The following is a 20,279-nucleotide window of genomic DNA, read 5'->3' on the forward strand; positions in this document are numbered from 1 at the left end:
TTGTAAAACTTCACGGAGACTGGTATTGAGTTATCTGCGGACGTTGAATGCTTTAGCAGTTCATTTGTAATAGGGTTGCGATATGAAGGTATAAGTGACATAGTTTGTAAATGTTAACGTCGATATGTGTATTGTGTATTACCAATGTTTTATATTTATAGAGCAGCTATACTTTTTTTAAGTGACGAATATTGGAAATTTATGATAAGAAAAAAGACTCAATGCTTTGAAAGAAACTGTTAGGAGAGTTAAAGATATGTAACGGAGGTCGGAGAATTATTGAATCTAATTTCTCTGCGTCTGTGCGTGCTATTCGGATATTAAAAAAAACTTGAGCGGATGATGTCAAGGGACATCCGGATGGAACGAAGTGTTAAGTTAGAGAGAGACTGACAGAGAACCACGCGCACGCCGCACGGCTTACAACTCTAGCAAAAAGTGTCGTCACAACTTTTCGTAAGAATTTTTTCCGGCTAGCAAAGCTAAAGACTTTATCACAACTCTGACTTTATCACAACGCGCGATAAGGAACTTCGTTTCAATAAAAATATGTAAATTTAAAATACATTACACAGTTCTATAACAGACAACAATAAACAGCTACCAAATTATGCACTTATCTAAAACATTATAAAGATGTCACACCTTAACCCTTTTCGTTCAAAAAATCGATAGGCATGATAATAACAATAAGACAGAATCTGTTACTGATTATATATCAAAGGGCCGCTGTAAGGCCACATGGGACCGCTCCTTTTGAAATCGCTTCATGATATTAGCCGGAAACCTTTTATTCTATATTACATAATGGAGCCCCGCAATAACTCTGACTCCGTATAAATGTCACATATGGATTTATTTCTGTGTAAGGATGGGAAAACGTAAAATTATCAAGGATCCCTTGCCCGAAAGAATACTCGCAGTATTTTTTGATAGGAACACGAAACACGCCTGTCTATATTATACAGATTTTGAATTAATAAAACTGATTTTAATAATTACAATTAATTAAGTAGGTATGGTAATATAATTATAGTAATTTATTTCGAGGCTTTTGAAAGGCAGATGAAACAAATGCTGAACGACATACTTGCCCATATTGATTATTCTAATCGATCACGGAATCAGATGTGATCATGCATATATGCATGCATCTATAGTCACAGAAGGGAAGAAGGAATAGGATGTTTAAATTATTTAGTAGGTACTTACTTAATGTATGCTAAGAATATTTCATTATTGTTTTTAAACTCTGTAAGAATTATAAACAACATCTAGGAGCAATTAAAAGCTAGACATAATTAAATCATGAAAAAAATAAACAACGCACTTGCGTAAGACTCAAGATTTTGCATAATAAACAATTCATAAAAACCAGACGTAATTTGTAAAGGCATTTTATCCAAACACCTATAGACGTTAATGTCATAATTGTAGGTTGAATTACCTAGTGTTAAAGGAGGACCTGTATGAACTAACTCTATAGGCTTACTTTGTGAAAGTTTTTGCAGAAGTTGTGCTTTGGGATTAAGGGTTGCGTTTGTTTGTCGGCGTTCAAAAAGGCTTTTAGTTTCATACTTCACTTAGCTGCGAATGTACGAGTGGCTGATATTGAATGTAAACATTAAATGTGTTTTGTTTATGTGTTGGTACAGGTACCGTTTAATCCTGTGGCTTTAAAAGTTTTGGGTTTGATACGCGAGGCTTTATTATGCTATTGCATAGCTTCTATCGCGGGCCTTGCGCGCGGCGTCTCCAACGGACACGGAGGCGTGGCTTGAAGGCATGATATGCAATAGCTTTACCGCGGCAGTCCCCGAGTGCCACACGTCTTTCTCTCGAAAGTCCTTGATCGATATTGATGTACATATTTGATAATGTTTTTACGCTGTTTGTAATAGGTATACAAATTCAACTTAATGAGTCTTTTATTTAAATAAATACTCGTTGACTAAGTTAATTTTGACTAACTTTTCTTCTTTTAATTGAATAATAGGTACCTACACTTTTATTTTTAAATACTTTTTACTTCGAGAAATTCACAACAAAAAACCTTTTAGAATAAGTATTCGAGAAAATATCAAACGTTATATAGAAATTTCTAGAAGCCCTGTCGTGAACGGCAAATATTTTTAAATTTTCCTTGAATATGCAATGTAACCCTTCCAGCTTCAACAAGGAAATGCACTCAAAATAACCGTGTGTCGCAATGAATTTCATATTTAGTACGTTTCTGTATAAGTTTATTCATAATTTGTATTATTGTCTTTCCTTTTGTAATGTTCTCGTACTGTGTACTGTGTATGGCATACGAGTTTTCTGTTTTTAAATTAAAAAAATATGTATATACTATATTGTATAATGTATTAATAAAAGGGTGTCTGAATTATATTTTCAGTCAAAGTTGATAAAACGGCTTAGGATCTCAATTCGTCTGTTTTTTTTTTCATATGTTACTAAACTGACTTAATTGTGTTGGATCCATAGAAATCTAAATAACAAGACACTAGAAGTCGTAAGCGTGCGTGACCTTGTCGCCACTCAGGTGATTTGCACATCACCAGTTGCATTCGTCACTGTTCAGTTGCTCTGGAGACGTATGAGTGTATACATGGTGTGTTTCAGCAATTCCCATTGCGGAAATTCTTCCACAAGTTGTAATTATACTTATAAAGGAATAATATTTCATCGGAAAATATTTTTTTTTAGAAATAATGCCGTTTTTCCTTAAAATTATAGAATATTTACAAGTATTACTAGTGTCACCATAGTAATCGAAATAACAATGAATGACACAGTCGACCATTCTTATTATCACGTTTATTCGTATTGGAGCAAAAAGTCTCATATACTTAGGGATGTTATTCTAAAATAAACCGTAAAAATTCGTGCGTTAGGATACATATTCAAAAGCTTAATTTATTAGATAAGTTAGTTTTCACTAAAATCAAGCTGTCCATTAAAAGACATAGTTTACTTGTGTGTACTGTTTAGCTTTCGGTTTGAATGTGTTGATTTTGGCGACAGCGGTTTTCATACGAATTATGACATTATAGCACTTCTATGTGTCTTGTTATTTAGATTTCTATGTGTTGGATCTCTATCCAACATTTTCACATTTTAGAATTTGGAATGGTACCTCCTTCTTCAGGAACTTAGGTTTTTTTTGAAAATAATCATTTTCAAATAACAGTCATTAACTATTAAAAACATTATATTTACTTACCGGCCGAATTGACGACTCCTCCTCGAAATCGACTTACTCCTTTTTTAAGTCGGTTAAAAATAAACGAGTACCTAATTAAAATTATACTTACAATTAAGTTTTTAACTATACCGAACTCTTTTATCCATATTAATAATTCTTAATTCAATACATAATATGTCATCACACAGAAGTTCTCACCAAAACTATTACAAGGCACGCTTGACCCAGATAACTGGTATGATCAATTTACAAATTCGAACCTCCTGTGTATAAACGATATGAATCAGTAAGTGTTTTAGACCCTGGAGATTGAACCCGACTTTAATTCGGTAATCTTTACTATGTTAATACGTGTTGTGATGGTAATATGAAGCTGGAGTTTGTTTACTTGTTGCACGGGAACTAGGTATTATGTACTTACTTGATACTTGATTACTTTGTCTGTATGCATGTCCGGGCTAAACTCAAAAATGGATGGATTTTTTTTTATATAAGACGAGGCAACAGAGCAGACGCGTCACCTGGACGCTTCACCGCGGCGTTGCCGGCCTTTAAGGTAGGAGTACGCTCTTTTGATTTACTTCAAAATATTGCACGAATATTACCACGTCGTGTCAACATGAAGGCTCTATAACATCACGCTAAGAAGGAGCAATGCGGGTAAAACCGCGGGGCACAGCTAGTACAAAATAAAGAAGAATACAAACGTCTAAAAGCCATTGCTCACACGTCCAATACATCCCAATACGTATAAATCCCGCTTTCAGCCCGCGGCACTTCATAAAACTCGACCAACTTCCGAAGTCTCTCATCTGATACCAACTTGCACGCTGACAAGCTAACGCGAGTTTCACTATCTCCAGTGACGTTTCGCCTTAAATTTTAGCCAGTGTGTGAAGTTTGTGTTTGACGTTTATTTATTTATTTCACACTTTAATACATTTGTATAAAAATGCTTACAAAAAAGGAACAGTACAACGTATTTCGGCTTCACCACATATAAGTGATCTCTTCCAGGCAAGCGGTTTATTTCGATCTGCTAACGAGATGTTTACACGTTGCTTAGCAAACTAATTTATGACAAAGAAACGCGAATAAAAATACAATTTAACAATTAAATCAAATGAGTTTAAAAATTAAAAATTGAAAATATACCTACCTACCTAATCTCATTAGGTATATAAGTAACATTAACAGCAGCATCTAAATTGGTAAATTTCAGTCAACAAAGTACCTACTTAAATAATAATTGAAATGTGTACAAAAGTGCACTTCACATTAACAATTCGTGCGTAGCATACAAAAGCAAAACACTAACATACGTTATACGATTGCACAAAATCCAAAAGTACCAATAAACGCAAATAAAAGAAACATAAAAATAAACCACCCTTTAACCACGAGCCATTAAAATTAAAAAGCTACTTGTAATTACGCACTAAAGTAGCACCAATCGACATCAAATACAAACTAATAATGTAGTTAACGACTGCCATAAAAACAGTAACGTTTATTGGGACGAAAATTGACTAGCGACACGTGGTCGGAACGAAATACTCGAAAGGAAATGCGAGATACAAAACAACCCTGCCCGCCCCCGCCACCCTCGAAGAGCTTTTGGCCTCAGTCGAATGCCGTGCGCCGCTGAGAGCGGACGTCTTTTTAGTGCTTCAACTTTGTTACGTCATTGTAAACGTATCGAGTGATTTCAGTGTTATGGTGTTTTGAAATGGTTCGACGTAAGGAAGCAAAGTATGCTTTTACGCATATATGCATCTTATTTCTGTCGTTTTTCGCTTGTTTTAATGGTAAGTTTAGACTTTAGGGGCAGAAGGAAGCTAATGGTTTGGTTATGGTCCGCTTGCGCCGGCCGTTTCCTTTTCCCGGCTTAAATGTAACGTTTTGTTTCGAAGGGTTATTGTTGTATTAAAACGGTTAACTTGTTATCTATCGGTAAAATTTTTAATAGATTTTTAAGGGACATTTCGGTGTTTATTTCTTTTGCAATTATAAATATTCTTAGGTCACTGTAATTACTGCCAAAAATTATTATCGATGCATCGGTATAAAACAAATATTGTCAAAAATGTTATTTTTCAGTATTCTTCAATTCTTTTCTATTATGACAAAAAATACCTACTAAAGATAAACATTCGCGTCCCGCTAGACGGCTAGAACATTCTTCATAAGTACACGTACGTAACAGGTAACTACTAATATACAAACTCCTATTTATTTATTTATTTGGGTACATCGACAGATCGCGCATACATCATTCCTTAAAAATAAATACAAAGTAAGAATATTCTAATGCTTGACCCTATTAATATAGATGTACACAGCATTATAAGAAAAACTAAAGATAAATGTAGTTAATGAGGATGTTTTATACAACTAAAGTAAGTAAATTAATTCAATATTGCTTAATTCTAAAACGTGATGTGATATGATCTGTGCACTTTTCGTTTAAACACCTATTAATCTTGATTTAATAATATTCCCTAAAGCGTTAAAAATTAAAATTTTACCGCTCAATAAAATACAAATTTGTGTGAAAGCGAATCTCAATTTATTTATCAAACATCAAGTAATGTATAGGCGCCTATCTTCCGATAAACCGCGACAAAGGAAAGCCATCAACGGATTATGATCCGCGTAAAGAAGATTATAGATTTATCGTACTTACAGCCCTAATTCGATACATTTTACGATAAATCCATTTTTCGGGTATGATAAATAATATAAGAGGTTTTATTTATTAAAACGCTAAACGGTTTTCAGAATTGATACAGCTAAATGAGAAGTTGTTGGAATAGAAAGCTCTTAAGATGTTTTTTAAGTGAAAGTTGTACTTAGTTACCAAACGAAATTTTGTAAATAATATTTAATTTTAATTTGTAGGTATTTTGATTTGAATTCTGGCACATTGGTAGATATAGACCTAAATTAAAATATTCTCAATTGAAACAACGATCTTTTATTAACATATTGTTTGCAAATTAGGAATCGTGTAACCTAGAAGTGTCGAGCATAATTTACCGGAAAATTTAATTCGTTACCAACCTATGTTTAAGTGAATTTGTTCAATATTTTATACAGTCTACGCTAGTCAACTCCTTACGCTTCATAACAATCATTGTTCCTGAAACATACATTTTTTTAATTCCTAAATTATCTTATTACAGGTAGCGTAGGTATTGTAGGTAGATATTTGCTTTTTATGTTGACGTATCTTTGGAGATAGTTCAATTATTTATTCAAACACAAAATACCTACCTCACCTTAAAAGTTCAGTTCCATTCTATTTCGCAAAGAGATCTTAAAGGAAAAACAGATATCCCTATGGATTCAATACTATCCTAACTTCATAACGACCAACTGACAATCGTTTTATTTGTACACCAAACACTTTGAAAGGTTTCCAAGTTTGCCAAAACAAGATTGTGCCCGTTATCTGGGTACAATCTCTCATATAAAACTTGTGATATCGAAGGTTTTACATAAGGGTGGTGAATTATGTTCATGTGAAATTGGATGGCCTTTTTATGAACGCGCATCGTACTTTTTGATATTATGTTGTCTAATGGGATCGATGGGATGTTATAATGATTAAGGTTGCATTTTTGTGTGTTTAAATCGTTATTAGTGAATTGTGTTAATACCTACCTATAGTGTAGTAATAATGTGATAGAAATAAATTTATCTATATTTTCTGGTTTTGATGATTCTCATCTTATTTGACTTAACTCAGGTCTCTTGCTTTTATTAAATATTAAATAATTTAATAAGATTTTAAAATTATACCTTCAGAAATAAGCCGACAAGATACTTCGAAAAGTTCCTCAAATGTTATCATCTAGAATATAATTAAAGCAGTCCTTGCGGAGTAGTTAGCCGAAATTCTGTTCCCCTTGAGTATAGACAAAATAGCGCTACACCAACTTAAAACTTAAACATTAACTACAATGTAAGATTCCTAAGTTATGCAAGTCGGCTTCATAGTCCTTGACTTATCAACTTAGCGGAAGTAGACATGAGAACGCTTAGCAAGTGCATAATTGAGTGTGCTCAAGTTCTGAAAATGCCGTAAATGGCTTCAGGTGAGAGCCGAAATGTTGGCGGTTCTTTCTTCGTGTTCCATTAACGTGAGTGCTCTGAAAAATCGCTTCGGCTTTTATTTTAGAGCATGTTTGTCGGATCTAATGGAATGTATTGATTCGCGTGTCATTTTTTGGTAATTGCAATAAGTAATGATGTGTCTAAAGGTAATTTTTATCCTGTCGAAGGATACGAACTGTGATTGCTAAGTAAGGACGTGATCACACGTCCTTACTTAGCAATACTTTGCTTAGCTACATACAATTGCCTTACTGATCGAGTTCCTTCTACTATTTTTATCCAAATGTCAATAGGATATACTAGAACTTTCTAATGCCCAGGATACTAGTATTTGCATATAAAATGAGATGTCCCATGCCATCTTATTCGATATAGGGCAGATGCATTGCGCACCTGTTCCAGATCGATTTTCTTTACGGGCAAGTGATCAACTTCCTGTGCGATGCCAGACCAAGATATTTTTTTTTAATATGAGTAATTTAACTCAAGCTCTACACACACGTGTTTACCATAACATTTTATTGGGCTTCCCTACTGGTCATAAAAAAGACAAAATAATATGGAATAGTAATTTTATGAGCGTAGAAATTAATATAGTTAACGTTACAAACTGAACTAAGCAAATTTCAACCCATTATGGTAGTATATCTTAACAACAGCACCTCAGGGCTTTGCGTACAAGAACTACCTGTATTATTATGTTATAACTAGCTGTGCTCCGCGGTTTCACCTGCATTGCTCCGCTCCTGTTGGTCTAAACGGGATGATATTATAGCCTTACAGCCTTCCTCGATAAATGGGCTATCTAACACCGAAAGAAATTTTCAAATCGGACCAGTTCCTGATATTAGCGCGTTCAAACAAACTCTTCAGCTTTATAATATTAGTATAGATTAAACTATATAATTTCTTAATCGTACCCAATGAGACCGATTTATTTTAGTTACTTCACTCGAATCGAACCAAACAAATGCTCTATTATACCTCAATACTAACTCTACCATTGCGCCAAAGGTTATTAAAGTTCAACTTAGCGTTATCATAATTTGAAGCATATGCAGGTGTTAATTTAAATATTAATTGAATTATTTGATGCTCTGATAATATTGCATTTCACACGAGCGCGTTAAACTAGCCGCTTGAATTAATTATCCTGTTTGTGCATTTATATTTCTTATTTTTATATATGAATAGGGGAAAATTGTGAACATGGGTTTTTAAATAAATACCTTTTTTATTTTTTTTTAACTTGGGTGGAGGAAATGATGATTATTATTTGCATTAAGGTAACTTCAAATAAAATGTGACTGAGAAGAACATTTAATTCATTGCAATACTTTTGTTTTCCACAAAATTGTATGACTTGTAGATTTATAGAACTTTTCATAAAAAGTCATATAAAGTTATTAACAAGTAATACGTCTACATTAAACTTTCGCTAGAAACTAAGATATATTTTCATAAGACATTCTGCAAAAGCCAAAGCTACTTAAAGAAATATTAAGAAAATATACGAGCGAGCCACTTTGTTCTATACTTTCTTCTCGTTTTTATGACTTCCTTTATATTACGTAAATCAGCCTTGCAGTAATAACAAAAGCTACGTACAGTTGGCCCACTGTGGAATATTTTACTAAAAGGCTACTTGGTTTTTATAATTAATTATATTTTGCAAGACTGATTATATAGTTTTGAAGTGAAACTTCTTTAGGCGCGTTGAGAGTTAAATTTCAAGGTCGCGTCATGGCAATACCGTCACGTCAAGGAGTAAGGCGACGATTTATATTGCCATGGAAGTTTCACTTCTGACACGTGCGCTCGGTACATACGCTCTCTTTTATTATTTTGTATAAGCTTTCCATATGGACTTGCACCTGGGCACGCGTCAGCTGATGTCCGTGGAAATTTCCAATTCATTACCTTCAAGTTTTATTTTTGCCACAAAAAAGAGCGTGAGTGCCGAGCACACGTGTCAGAACGGAAACTTTTCTGGCAAGATTCAAAGATACCAAAATCGTCGCCTTCCTCCATGACGTGACGGTATTGCCATGACGCGACCTTGAAATTTTAGTCTCGCTTAAAGCCTTTGTCGACTTATAAGGAGTGCGTTATTTTGATAGTTTTTAGTGTTCATTCGTATATTTATCTTATAGGTAAGGTAAGGAATTTTGGTTTGAATCCTTTAAAATATTATTTCATTTCAATTGGTTCTATATTGGCATATTCTAGTAAATTCAAACACAGTATAACCAAATATTTTATTTCCATAATGATGAAATACCTACATAAAATGGAACCTAGACCTATACAACCTAACTGTTCCACTTTGGGATAGTAGATAGCTTAGTCAAAATTTTTGTAAAAGTGTGGTTAAGTGTGTCAAATTTTCATCAAAATTGAATTAAACTCTATAAGAAAAGAAATAGAGCATGAACCAATTAGATTGGGTACAATAATATCTTTGAAATGCAACCGTCACTATTAAACACTTGAACTCGTCCTGTTCGAGAATGATAAGGACTTGACTTTCATCCCCTTTTATAAAATGAATGCTACATTTATTAAATGTCGTCCATTTTTTAAATGGTTCTTTTGTGAGAGTAAATATTTGATGGTTATTGTTATTGGGTGTTGAAGAAGAATATGTTATTTTGTTTTGCTCGTCTTTTATATTGTATCAGTTTATCTAATGTAGTAAAACAATAGGTATGCCTTAAATGATTCCGAGTGAAAAAATAGTTCAATATTACGAACGACTGACAACACTAAATACAAAAAGTGATTAATAAGATATAATTACTTGTTTCCAATAGAATCATCATATTATCAATCATCGTATGTTTTTTTATGATTTCCATTCAATGAACGTTTACGACTAACGACTTTATATTATAGTGCTCAAATCTATACTATAATATTATAAAGCTGAAGGGTTTGTTTGTTTGAACGCGCTAATCTCAGGAGCTACTGGTCCGATTTGAAAAATTATTTCGGTGTTAGATAGCCCATTCATCGAGGATAGCTATTATTATATCATCACGCTAAGACCAACAGGAGCCGAGCCACGCGGGTGAAACCGCGGAGCGCAGCTAGTTTCTAAATAATTTCTTCCATCCAATTCACAAAATTGTAACTAAAACGATACGATACTAACGCACGCGTCCATTAAGGTAGTGAGAATTAATTATGCAAGAAGCAATTGCACTAAATCGATCTTTTATACACTATGTTATGTATGAGAACGTCAGCTTTACGTAATAATATACGATTATAGGCTTATAAATAAGAAGTAGGTTCAAGCATGTTGTTATTATGTGTGAAGTCATAGAAATAGGATTTATTTACAAACATAACAATTGTAATTTGGATTGATACTTGTTGATGGAATTGCTGGTATTAGATTCCTAGGCACAATCACACTTTTAGTGATATTTTTTTATAACAACTTCTACCAACCTGAGGATTATATACCAATATATTATAATCCTCAGGGTGGTAAAAGTAACCAATGATATTATAACTGAAAAGAGTCTTGATGTAAACACGTTAGAAACTGTTTTATACAGAACAATATGGTTAAAATATTATACCTATATATGTAGGTACTATATTATAACGGATGAGGCTCTGACGACCGATTGATGGCGGTATAACCATCCAAAAAGTGGCATAGTTAAATAGGTTACGCCAGTAATGGGCAGCAGCATCACCGGTGAGAAGAGGCTATGCTCTGCGGTCGCCAACCCGCATGCCCAGCGTGGCGACTATGGGCATTTACCTCCAATGGCTTGTCAAATTCAACCACGGCCCCTAGTTCCCGGTAGTTCTACTATTCCCGGCTACGGCGGCGGTCGAGGTAACGGTAGAACAGGGGGTGCGAAGAATCCCCAGGCTAAGACCGAGCCAAAGGCGTGCCTTAGGAGAGGCCTATGTCCAACAGTGGACGGAGAAAGGCTGAAGAGAGAGAGAGAGAGAGATGTACTATATACGTAGATATTGTAGACTTAGTATTAATATAAAAGCTTCTTAGGTATATAGCGATATCCAGGTACCATGTCACGTGCTAAAGTTAGTGTCTAATATAAATGAGAAAGCACTAATTCTAAAACACAAAAACTGCTCAATGGATTTTGTTGAAATTTAGTATGCAGATAAATTATAGTCTGGAATACTAAGTCTACTTTTTACCCGGATACCACGAACGTAGCCGTGGGCTGAATCTAGGAACTTTAAATTTAATATGAAGATAAACTACAGTTTAAATTTAATACGGAAATATTATGCTCATTTATAATTATTGTTTTTGATTAAAATACCTAATTAAGGTTTTGTTTTTACAAAATTAAAATCCCTCGTCTATATACCTATACGAAAACATCGATAAATTACAGTAGTATAAAAATGTGATGAAATTACTTAAATTTGTTTACAATATAATTTAACGATCGAAGAATAACTGATTTCATGCTGATTAATAATTTAGGTCAAATCATTCCTCAATATATAATACACGCGTAAAATGTAAAGTTTCCATAAGTGTATTCACACCCTTGCTGTGACCTTAAAAACTGTCACTAAAACGCCTATGTATCCGCACCCTAACCGTTCAAGGGTCAACAATACTACAAGACGAGACAATTAAAACCTTATCTTTGGCCCTCACTCTTCCGGCCTAAACAAACATATCACGTTTATCTGTATGTACCTTTCATAGATTCAATAAGGATGGCTATAAATTGTTAGGGAATTTTAGCTTGCTTCGTAATTGTATGTATTTTGGTATAACTAATGACCATCGTGGGTTCTGGGTTATGTAATTGGATACTTAAGAAAAGAGGCTTAAGAAGAAAGAGACGGGACTTCATTAAGTTGTTGAATGTTATGAATGTTTGTCAATATTGAGAATTATTTTCCGCTTCCACTTTTACCAGAATCTATCATTCCAGCATCTATAACACTGCTTGTGTTACTCGTTTTTATGGTCGGTGACTACGTAACGTCAAGTGGCTGCTCCGTTGCTAGTTCTGCTAACACGTCTTCTTAGTTCGTATATTTTAATCCGTCAGTCCTCGGATCACAGACACAATAGAAAATCTATTGTGTCTCGGCCCGATCGGGCCGCTCGGTGGTCAATGGGTTAATGCAATTATATGCTTCCTTAAAGCTTTGTTTACCCGGAAAAAAGAGTTCCGTATCCTTCCTAAAAGTTTTGACTATTAGCGGGAAAATATTTGTAGCATTTTATTGATTATTAACTTACAGAAAAACGAATAAAAGTGCACAGGAAAATATCCAGTAGTAACAATATCAACTTACGAATTCCCCTTAAATAAATAAAAAAATAATGATATTAATTAATCAACGAGCTTCACAGAAACTGTAGAACTGTTTAAAACTGTTTCCACGAATGAGAAAGTTTTTCTTCCAGGATTATGAATCTATTATCAGTTTTCTTCTATTTAATGAAAATTGGATTGTATTTATTCGTGCTAGGTTTCTCTGAACGGTCCAAAAACAACGAGGGAGATATTTTACATTTTATCTAGGTATATTATCTATATCTAGTTTATAGAAATCAGAATAATTAATTAAATGTCTGTTAAGTTCCTATTTATATTTAGTTATTCTCGAAACATTTTTCTTCTTCTTAGCGTGGACATTTGTCCGGACATTTGATATTTACTTAAAGAGCAATATGTACCTTAAAAATTATGTTATTGGTAAGAAGAACTAAAGATAGGTAGATAACAAACTTTATTGATTTCAATACGTTTAGCAAGCAACATCTATTGCTTTCACCATTTATTTTATCGTCATTAAAATTGTATTGAAAACGTTATTGAAAGCCTGTTTTTGTGATAATACTACAGGTAGGCACCAAAAGGCTTTTATTTGATTGTCAAATGTTTTCACCACACAACCTAGATCCTTTGAACTTCTACTCTAATATATTGCAAAGATTTAATACCCTAAAAAAATACGTTCAAAGCTCAATCCCGTTTCAATAACTTTACGTGGAGTCCCAAATGTTTTCTATACGCCTCACTTCACTCCGGACGTAAAAAGGTTTCCAGCCAATGAACAAAGTCACAATAAAATGTTAGTTCACGGACTGTCGCGTTGAGTTGCGTGTTATAAATAATGGCTATAAGATTTGGACAGGTATGTTTGTTCGCACGAAGCTTTTTGCTGGGTTTGATTCTAAGTAGATGCTAAGTGGAGGAGGAGGAGCTAGATTGTTAAATACTTGCAGTAGGATTGGCTTTAAAGCGCTGTTAATTACTAAATTTCTGAGAATCTGTAGGATAATTAACACATAGCTTAGGTCGTCGATGTTTCCAAGTAGGTAATAACGATATACACAAATTCAAAAAGAGTACACATCTCTTAAAGACAAACGGCCCTACTAATAAAAAGTTAAACAATGGATAAATTTCAACCATTTCCTACCATAGCTGTGTCCTGCTCTTGCTCACATGAAACGTCATTCATAAAAACAAGACAGGTTATTGCAATAACTAATCCATTGCATAGCGAATGGGTAACATTTTATTAGTAAGACCGTAAGACAAAAGGAGAAATGAGGTGGACAAATACTTGGCTCCTACCACCTAGATGGCATTCAATCTTATACCGAAGTATATTTTTGAAAATAATATAGACGGAATAGTAAATACCATTCAATAATTATAATAATTTATTTATGTGAGAGCCTATTCCTTTGGCGTTGAATTTAATTATGTTTGGAGCTAAAAGCACATTTCAGTTTTGATTAAAATGTTAAAATAGAGTGTGATAAGGAAAAAGCAAAAATTTCTATATTACATATAGCTTTGTGAAAAATATTATTTCTTATATTCAATATCAATCTCAGTCTTACAAATATTAAATTAATTTTGTTTAACAATTTACCTTAATTCATGACTAGCTGTGGCCCGCGGTTTTACCCGCAGTGCTCTACTCCTATTGTTCTTAGCGTGATCAATGATCATATATAAAGCCTTCCTCAATAAATGGTATAATATTACTATAGATATCTAATGCTGATAATCTAACTCGACTTCAAAAGAATTAACAAGAGACTCGTTTCTTTCAAGTTGAAGAACTTGATTGATTGTGACTGTGATAACAGTTTGATGCCTTATCTAGTCCGTAGGTATATTATAACCATAAGTCACAAAGCTGATATCTACTAATGACTTCCGTGTGTTCTCGGCGGAATATTTAGGACAATAATTCTGCGAAGTTCTGATGTTTTGCTTATATAATTTAGTGACTCGCCACAGCTTCGCATGGGTACATATTGTATGCATGTTATGTAATATTAATCTTCCCCTTGAAAAAAAAAACTACCAATAAAATCAGTTGCCTAGTTTTAAAGATCTAAGCATACATAGGTACAGACAGACAGCGAGAAGCAACTTCGTAGTGATTCAGAATTCATAGCAGTTTATAATATTTGCGCCTTGTTTTATTTTTCATTGTAAACATTTTATTTCCACTCATTGCTTAACCCAGTCCATATAAAACACGTAAAACAAAGCTGCTCCCACTTCAATACACACGAGAAATATTAAAAGGAGGAGCTCCAGCGAAAAATCTCAACTAGAAATATGATAGCAAATTTCGTTAAACCGCGTATTATCTTTGGGCGCATGCCAGGATCACGTGCGACTTGTAAGCGGTATATTGTTGAATAATGGATAAGACTCTGATAAATGTGCTCTTAGACCATCGTTTAGACGGTTATGTAAATGTTTGGGACCATTTTTCGAATGCAGTACGGTATTTAGGGCTATGATTGCTGGAAAATGTGTTTGTGCTAGTTCTGCATTGCGAAGATCTGCAATATGATTCTAAGTTTAGATAGTAATTGCAACTATTTATTTCTGTACCCTTGATAGGCCTTAAGCAAGGTCTTCTTTCTTCTACACTAATAATAGGTAACAACGCAGTATCAAATTTTAATTTGATTTTACGGTATATAATATTATGTCGGTTATATATCGTCTATCTTTAGGTATATACCACTTCTAAAGAAACATGTTTTTAACCAAGTAGTTAATAGAACATTTGATAATATATCTTCGAATATCTTATTAAATTACCTACACGTGGAATATCTAAGCCTTCTGTCTAGATTACATGAAGTTAATACCTACGATGTTCACCTAATATAAGCTTCGACCTAAATATGAATAAACACGACCAAAATTTCTCCCAACACTTCAACCGCATATCATATTCAAGGCCGATTTTTGTAAAGCCCCGAATTGCTCGAAATTTTCTATACTGCGTGGTACAGATAACTTCTTATCGCGACTTTTAGCATTTATAGCGGCAAAGTTTGGCTAAGTTAGTTTGTATTCGGTGCGCGTAAGCCAAAATACATAAGGTCGAGATCTCAGAATTTGTGGGTATGGACTCGTTACCAAGTTAAAGTTTTGAGATAAAAATCTGTCGATAAGTTCCCAGCTAGTTATGTATACGCTGATTTGCATGTTTCGAAGTTTCGAGAATCAATGTTGGCGGGATGCGGTTAAAGGAATGCTTACTTGATTTGGTTTTTGAGTTCGTATGTTAGTTATTAGTTAGCAACATTTCTTTGTCAACAAATACCTCGTATTCAAATATATACTCAATCTCAGTTTTATAGTGTGAATATATTATATGTAAATGTACCTACATTTATTATTTTTCAAAAGATCTTAATCAATTTCCCTACTTATCTATCAAAGCCATTATTAGTAAGCCTGAAAATATTGTACCCAAAGAGATACCTCTAAAACATGTAACTTCCTATATCTATATATATAATCTATTAAAAAGATCTCACAACGACAAATCGCAACAAAATCCTTCACACCACACGATCCGATATCGGATCGTGTAAAGACCATTCAATGCTCTATTGGAAACATGTCACACACGGGTGACCCAATCTGCCCGAACTGTGCAGTGGACCGTCCAACAATTTCGACCGCTCTATTTTACGAGACCGCTTTGAGTAAATACCTTACTTTGTTCCTACCAACAGTTACACGCATTAATGATTGCACCTTGCATTTTTACGTCAAGCCGTGGACGGTTAAAATTGTCGCTTTAATGAAAATCTTTACCATTAAAATACTTCTTTTCACTTTGTAATCGGTATATTTTTATCAACCTGAGCAAAGATTCAAGTAATGATTTTACAGTATTGTTATCTCATCAATCAGTGATACTTTAAATTTGTACGTATTGTGTAACCCCATATTTGACTTATTTTCTTAAAATCCTTGTTTACTATGTTATAATCTGTATTTGATAATTCCTATTGTAGTCTGTGATTTCCATAATATCTTATTCTACCGACACCTTACTCCCTTACATACAATTAAGCTTATAGTAGATATAACATAAATTTTTAACGAAAAAGCAACTCCTCTTTATGAATAGTGCAATAACTAAATAGGACATAGCTGACCTGTGTACTGACGCTGAAAAAGGAATAAAAAGCTGCAGAAATGTAAACCAAGCGTACTCGAAAAATGAAACAAAATATCTGGCCTGAATCTAGTTACTCTTGTAGCAAGTTTTATTCGCTAATGGACACATGGGCAATCAATAAGAAGTAATACATCAGTCGTGCATACACTCTATCATTATTCGTTCGTGATAGTCATAGTATAGTGTTACAGAATATTCATACTATATCTATTTTTCAGAAGAAATAATGACTATTATTAGCTGAATTGTCGGCGGTATCCAATCAGACAAAATTTCCCCGTCAACTTATTATTGTTTCAAGCAGGGTTGTTTTTTAACGTAGGTAATTATTTTATTTTATCGAACAGAAGAAATTCATTAGAATTTGTCCATAATTTCATTAAATACACCAAAATCACTACCATTAAAAATTACACCTCAATTTTTCTAATAAGTTAAAATCATATCCATTGTCTTATAATTTCTACCCTCTATTATAAAAAAATAAATAAAAAAAAACAATAAATTATTCATCAAATATAGCATTCACTATCTTTCTAATTTATAATTCAGTTCTTGGCAGCTAAAAACTGGTCAATTAATCTAAAACCTTTGGCTAAGCGGTTTATCGTGTCGGAACAAAATTTACATCACCCGATAAGATAGCTTTATGTTTATTAATTTGAACGTTTATTTTGTAATTCCTTTGTTACTTTGAGAAAATATAGAATAGATAATATGTGGGTATTTAATAACTTTCTTTTTATTGAAACGTTTTTGTAAATAGTTATCTTAGATATCTTAATATGAGGTAGGTACTTCAGTACATAAGTGATGCAATTTGGATATCTCGTTAGTCGTTACCTATCTTCGTAAGTTCTCTAAAAGTTGATCAAGTCACTTATTACAATGATCTGTCAATCATTACCTACTTTTTTTACATTATTTTTATAGAAATCTTAATTCAGAGTGAACTTAAAAAATACGACTATAAATAAGTGCTTAAATCATAAAATCTGTAACGTTAAACAATAAAGCATAAGTGAATATGAATTAAAATATGAAAATTGTCGAGTAAGCGAGTCACATATATTTCCGCATTAATTTTAAACGTATCTGTTAATTATAAAATTAACAACACAGCCTTTTGATTTTAAAAGCTTTCAGTTTGTACGTTATGGAGATGGTAACCATGAGTTTTGAGTATTTAAGAATTATTTTTTCGTTTATAACTTTCTCATAATATATTCTCTAACTTGTATAGCAACTTGCTAATAACTTTAACTATTGCGTTAAATTTTAAACGATTTGGTATTGTACTTTAAATGACTACATCATATTTACCTGCTATCTTAATAAAGTTCATATTGTTTTTAAATAGAACAATCTACTAAACAAATTATACTATGCGGATCAATTTAGGTGTAAGTCGTTATTATAAGAAGGACTTTAAACTATTTTACGGTCCTAGTATCCTATATAAAATATTTAGAAACATTCAAGAAAGCTACCAAAATAGTAAACAATATTGCCAAGCAGCTCATAAATATCTCACAAAATATTAAGGTATATAAAATTAATAATCCCAAAATAACAAAACCCATATCCACCACCTGAGAAGTATGTTAAGCTTCAGAATATAACGTGCATGTAATTACTTAGCGGGTAGCGCACAGTCATGCCTTGTCATTTTCGGTAATGCCGCAGTGAGTTTCATCATTCGTCGAATGGAATTTCAACTGCCATGGAAACGGGACGTGATGGTAATCACTTGAAGTCTTGAGTTGAAGCTAGGGTGTCCATGAAGCGTGATCTTGTGGGATCCTTTTGAAAGCAGAAAATCGGACTTTGAATGGGTATTTTGCTGTTTGAGTACCTACGTTAAATGAGTAAATGTATTTAAAGCATGATACAAAGCTGGCAACTGCTTTCGCTGTAATATTCTTTTTTATATAGTGTTGTGTGTTACCTATATATGTGTAGTGCTACATTATTCCTGAGTGACATAAGGTATAAAAAAATTAAAACAATGTCCTGTCAAGTCGACCCAGGTAGAGACGGGGCTCATATATTATCTTTTCTTGCCATTATAAAATTAGCAAATTCATTAATCAAAACTAGGCATACTAATAATTATTAATTACCTTACCTACCTTTCCACAATTGTCCTTAATAACATTACATGTATATACCTATCTAATATTAGACATAGGAAAATACATTTCCCGGTCTATATTGATCTCAAATTAATATTAAATCCTTATTTTAACCTTTCCAATATTCCCTCTAATAATATATTATATAGAGTGTTTCATGAAATATTTAACTATTGCGTATTAACTATTAACTCATGCGTTAGCTCAAAGCCGATTAACCGATGCCTTATATTTAAGCAGTAAATAATATTTATTTTTAACATAGTTATAATACAGGGCCTTAATTTAATAAATCTTCGACCATGTTTCAGTAATTTTGTTTATATTCGCTGCGAGAAGATAATTTTAATGTTATCAAAATAAGGTCACGTTTTATCAAGTTATATTTTTGGAAAATACGGTCCGTTATGACTGTATTTCTACAAACAGTATCATAAAAATAGGTATATTAAATAGTGTTTTAAATTTACACATATAAATTAACGAATTCTTACCTTCATTGAAGGTGACCTAACCTACACAAATCGATGTAAATTACATTGTGACCTCTTATCAACTTAATAGACATCTATTGAACATCGGAGAAATATAAAGACCTTTGCCTTTTTTATTTTCTAACTGTGCACTCCGGTTTCGTCTATGGTACCTACCTACATTGTCAAAGATTGGTCGCACCTAATAAGAAAAATCGTGGGCTCATGCACAACACTTTAACGACGTAATTATCTATTATATAATATGTCCTATATATAATTATCGTCACGCTAAGGCCAAAAGTATCGGAGTAATACGGGTAAAACCACGGAGCACAGTTTGTAAAACAAATACAAATTTTGCAATAGGTACTATAGTATCAGCAGTTTGGTTAATCTCAATTTATCTACAATATGGATGATTGCAATAGAGATGGCGAGTCATTCTGACTGGTACGGATTGGCATAAAGAAGTTATTCAGAACTCACTTAAGAAAGACGAATTATTTGTATGGAATGATCTCGTACGTTTGCAACTAAATTAAGGTTACATATATTTTTCATATGTTGTAGACCTATGGTATTGCACAGATATAATCAACATCACAATCACAATTATCATCACGCTAAGACCGGAGGGGAACACTGCTGATGAAACCGCGGTGCACAGCTAGTCTCTAATAAAAGGCAAGTACACACGTCCTTTCTTCCACATGGGAATAGAGAATTTTTAGATTGTTGACATTTGACCTCTCACCTACAAACAAAAGATAGACCTATAAAAATATCAAGCCTGCTGAAAATATAGTGTAGGCTCAATAAGAACCTCTATATTTACCGAGGTAAAAATTATTC

General features: G+C 33.3%; 1 protein-coding gene across 1 annotated transcript in view; it reads left to right on the plus strand.

Moving 5' to 3' along the window:
• Window positions 1–4,935: 4,935 nt before the first annotated feature.
• Window positions 4,936–20,279, plus strand: part of LOC149902132 (uncharacterized) — a 70,930-nt gene continuing 55,586 nt past the window's right edge. The window contains exon 1 of the mRNA XM_090110351.1: window positions 4,936–5,016. Within this exon, the coding sequence (XP_089966477.1) occupies window positions 4,938–5,016 (79 nt within the window). The 5' untranslated portion in view covers window positions 4,936–4,937. The remainder of the gene's footprint in view (window positions 5,017–20,279) is intronic.

This window comes from Colias eurytheme, chromosome 15 (assembly GCF_061535395.1).
Source record: "Colias eurytheme isolate Ceu_HAF_F1 chromosome 15, ilColEury1 Martin Lab GWU primary, whole genome shotgun sequence".
In the NCBI taxonomy this organism is placed as follows: domain Eukaryota; kingdom Metazoa; phylum Arthropoda; class Insecta; order Lepidoptera; family Pieridae; genus Colias; species Colias eurytheme.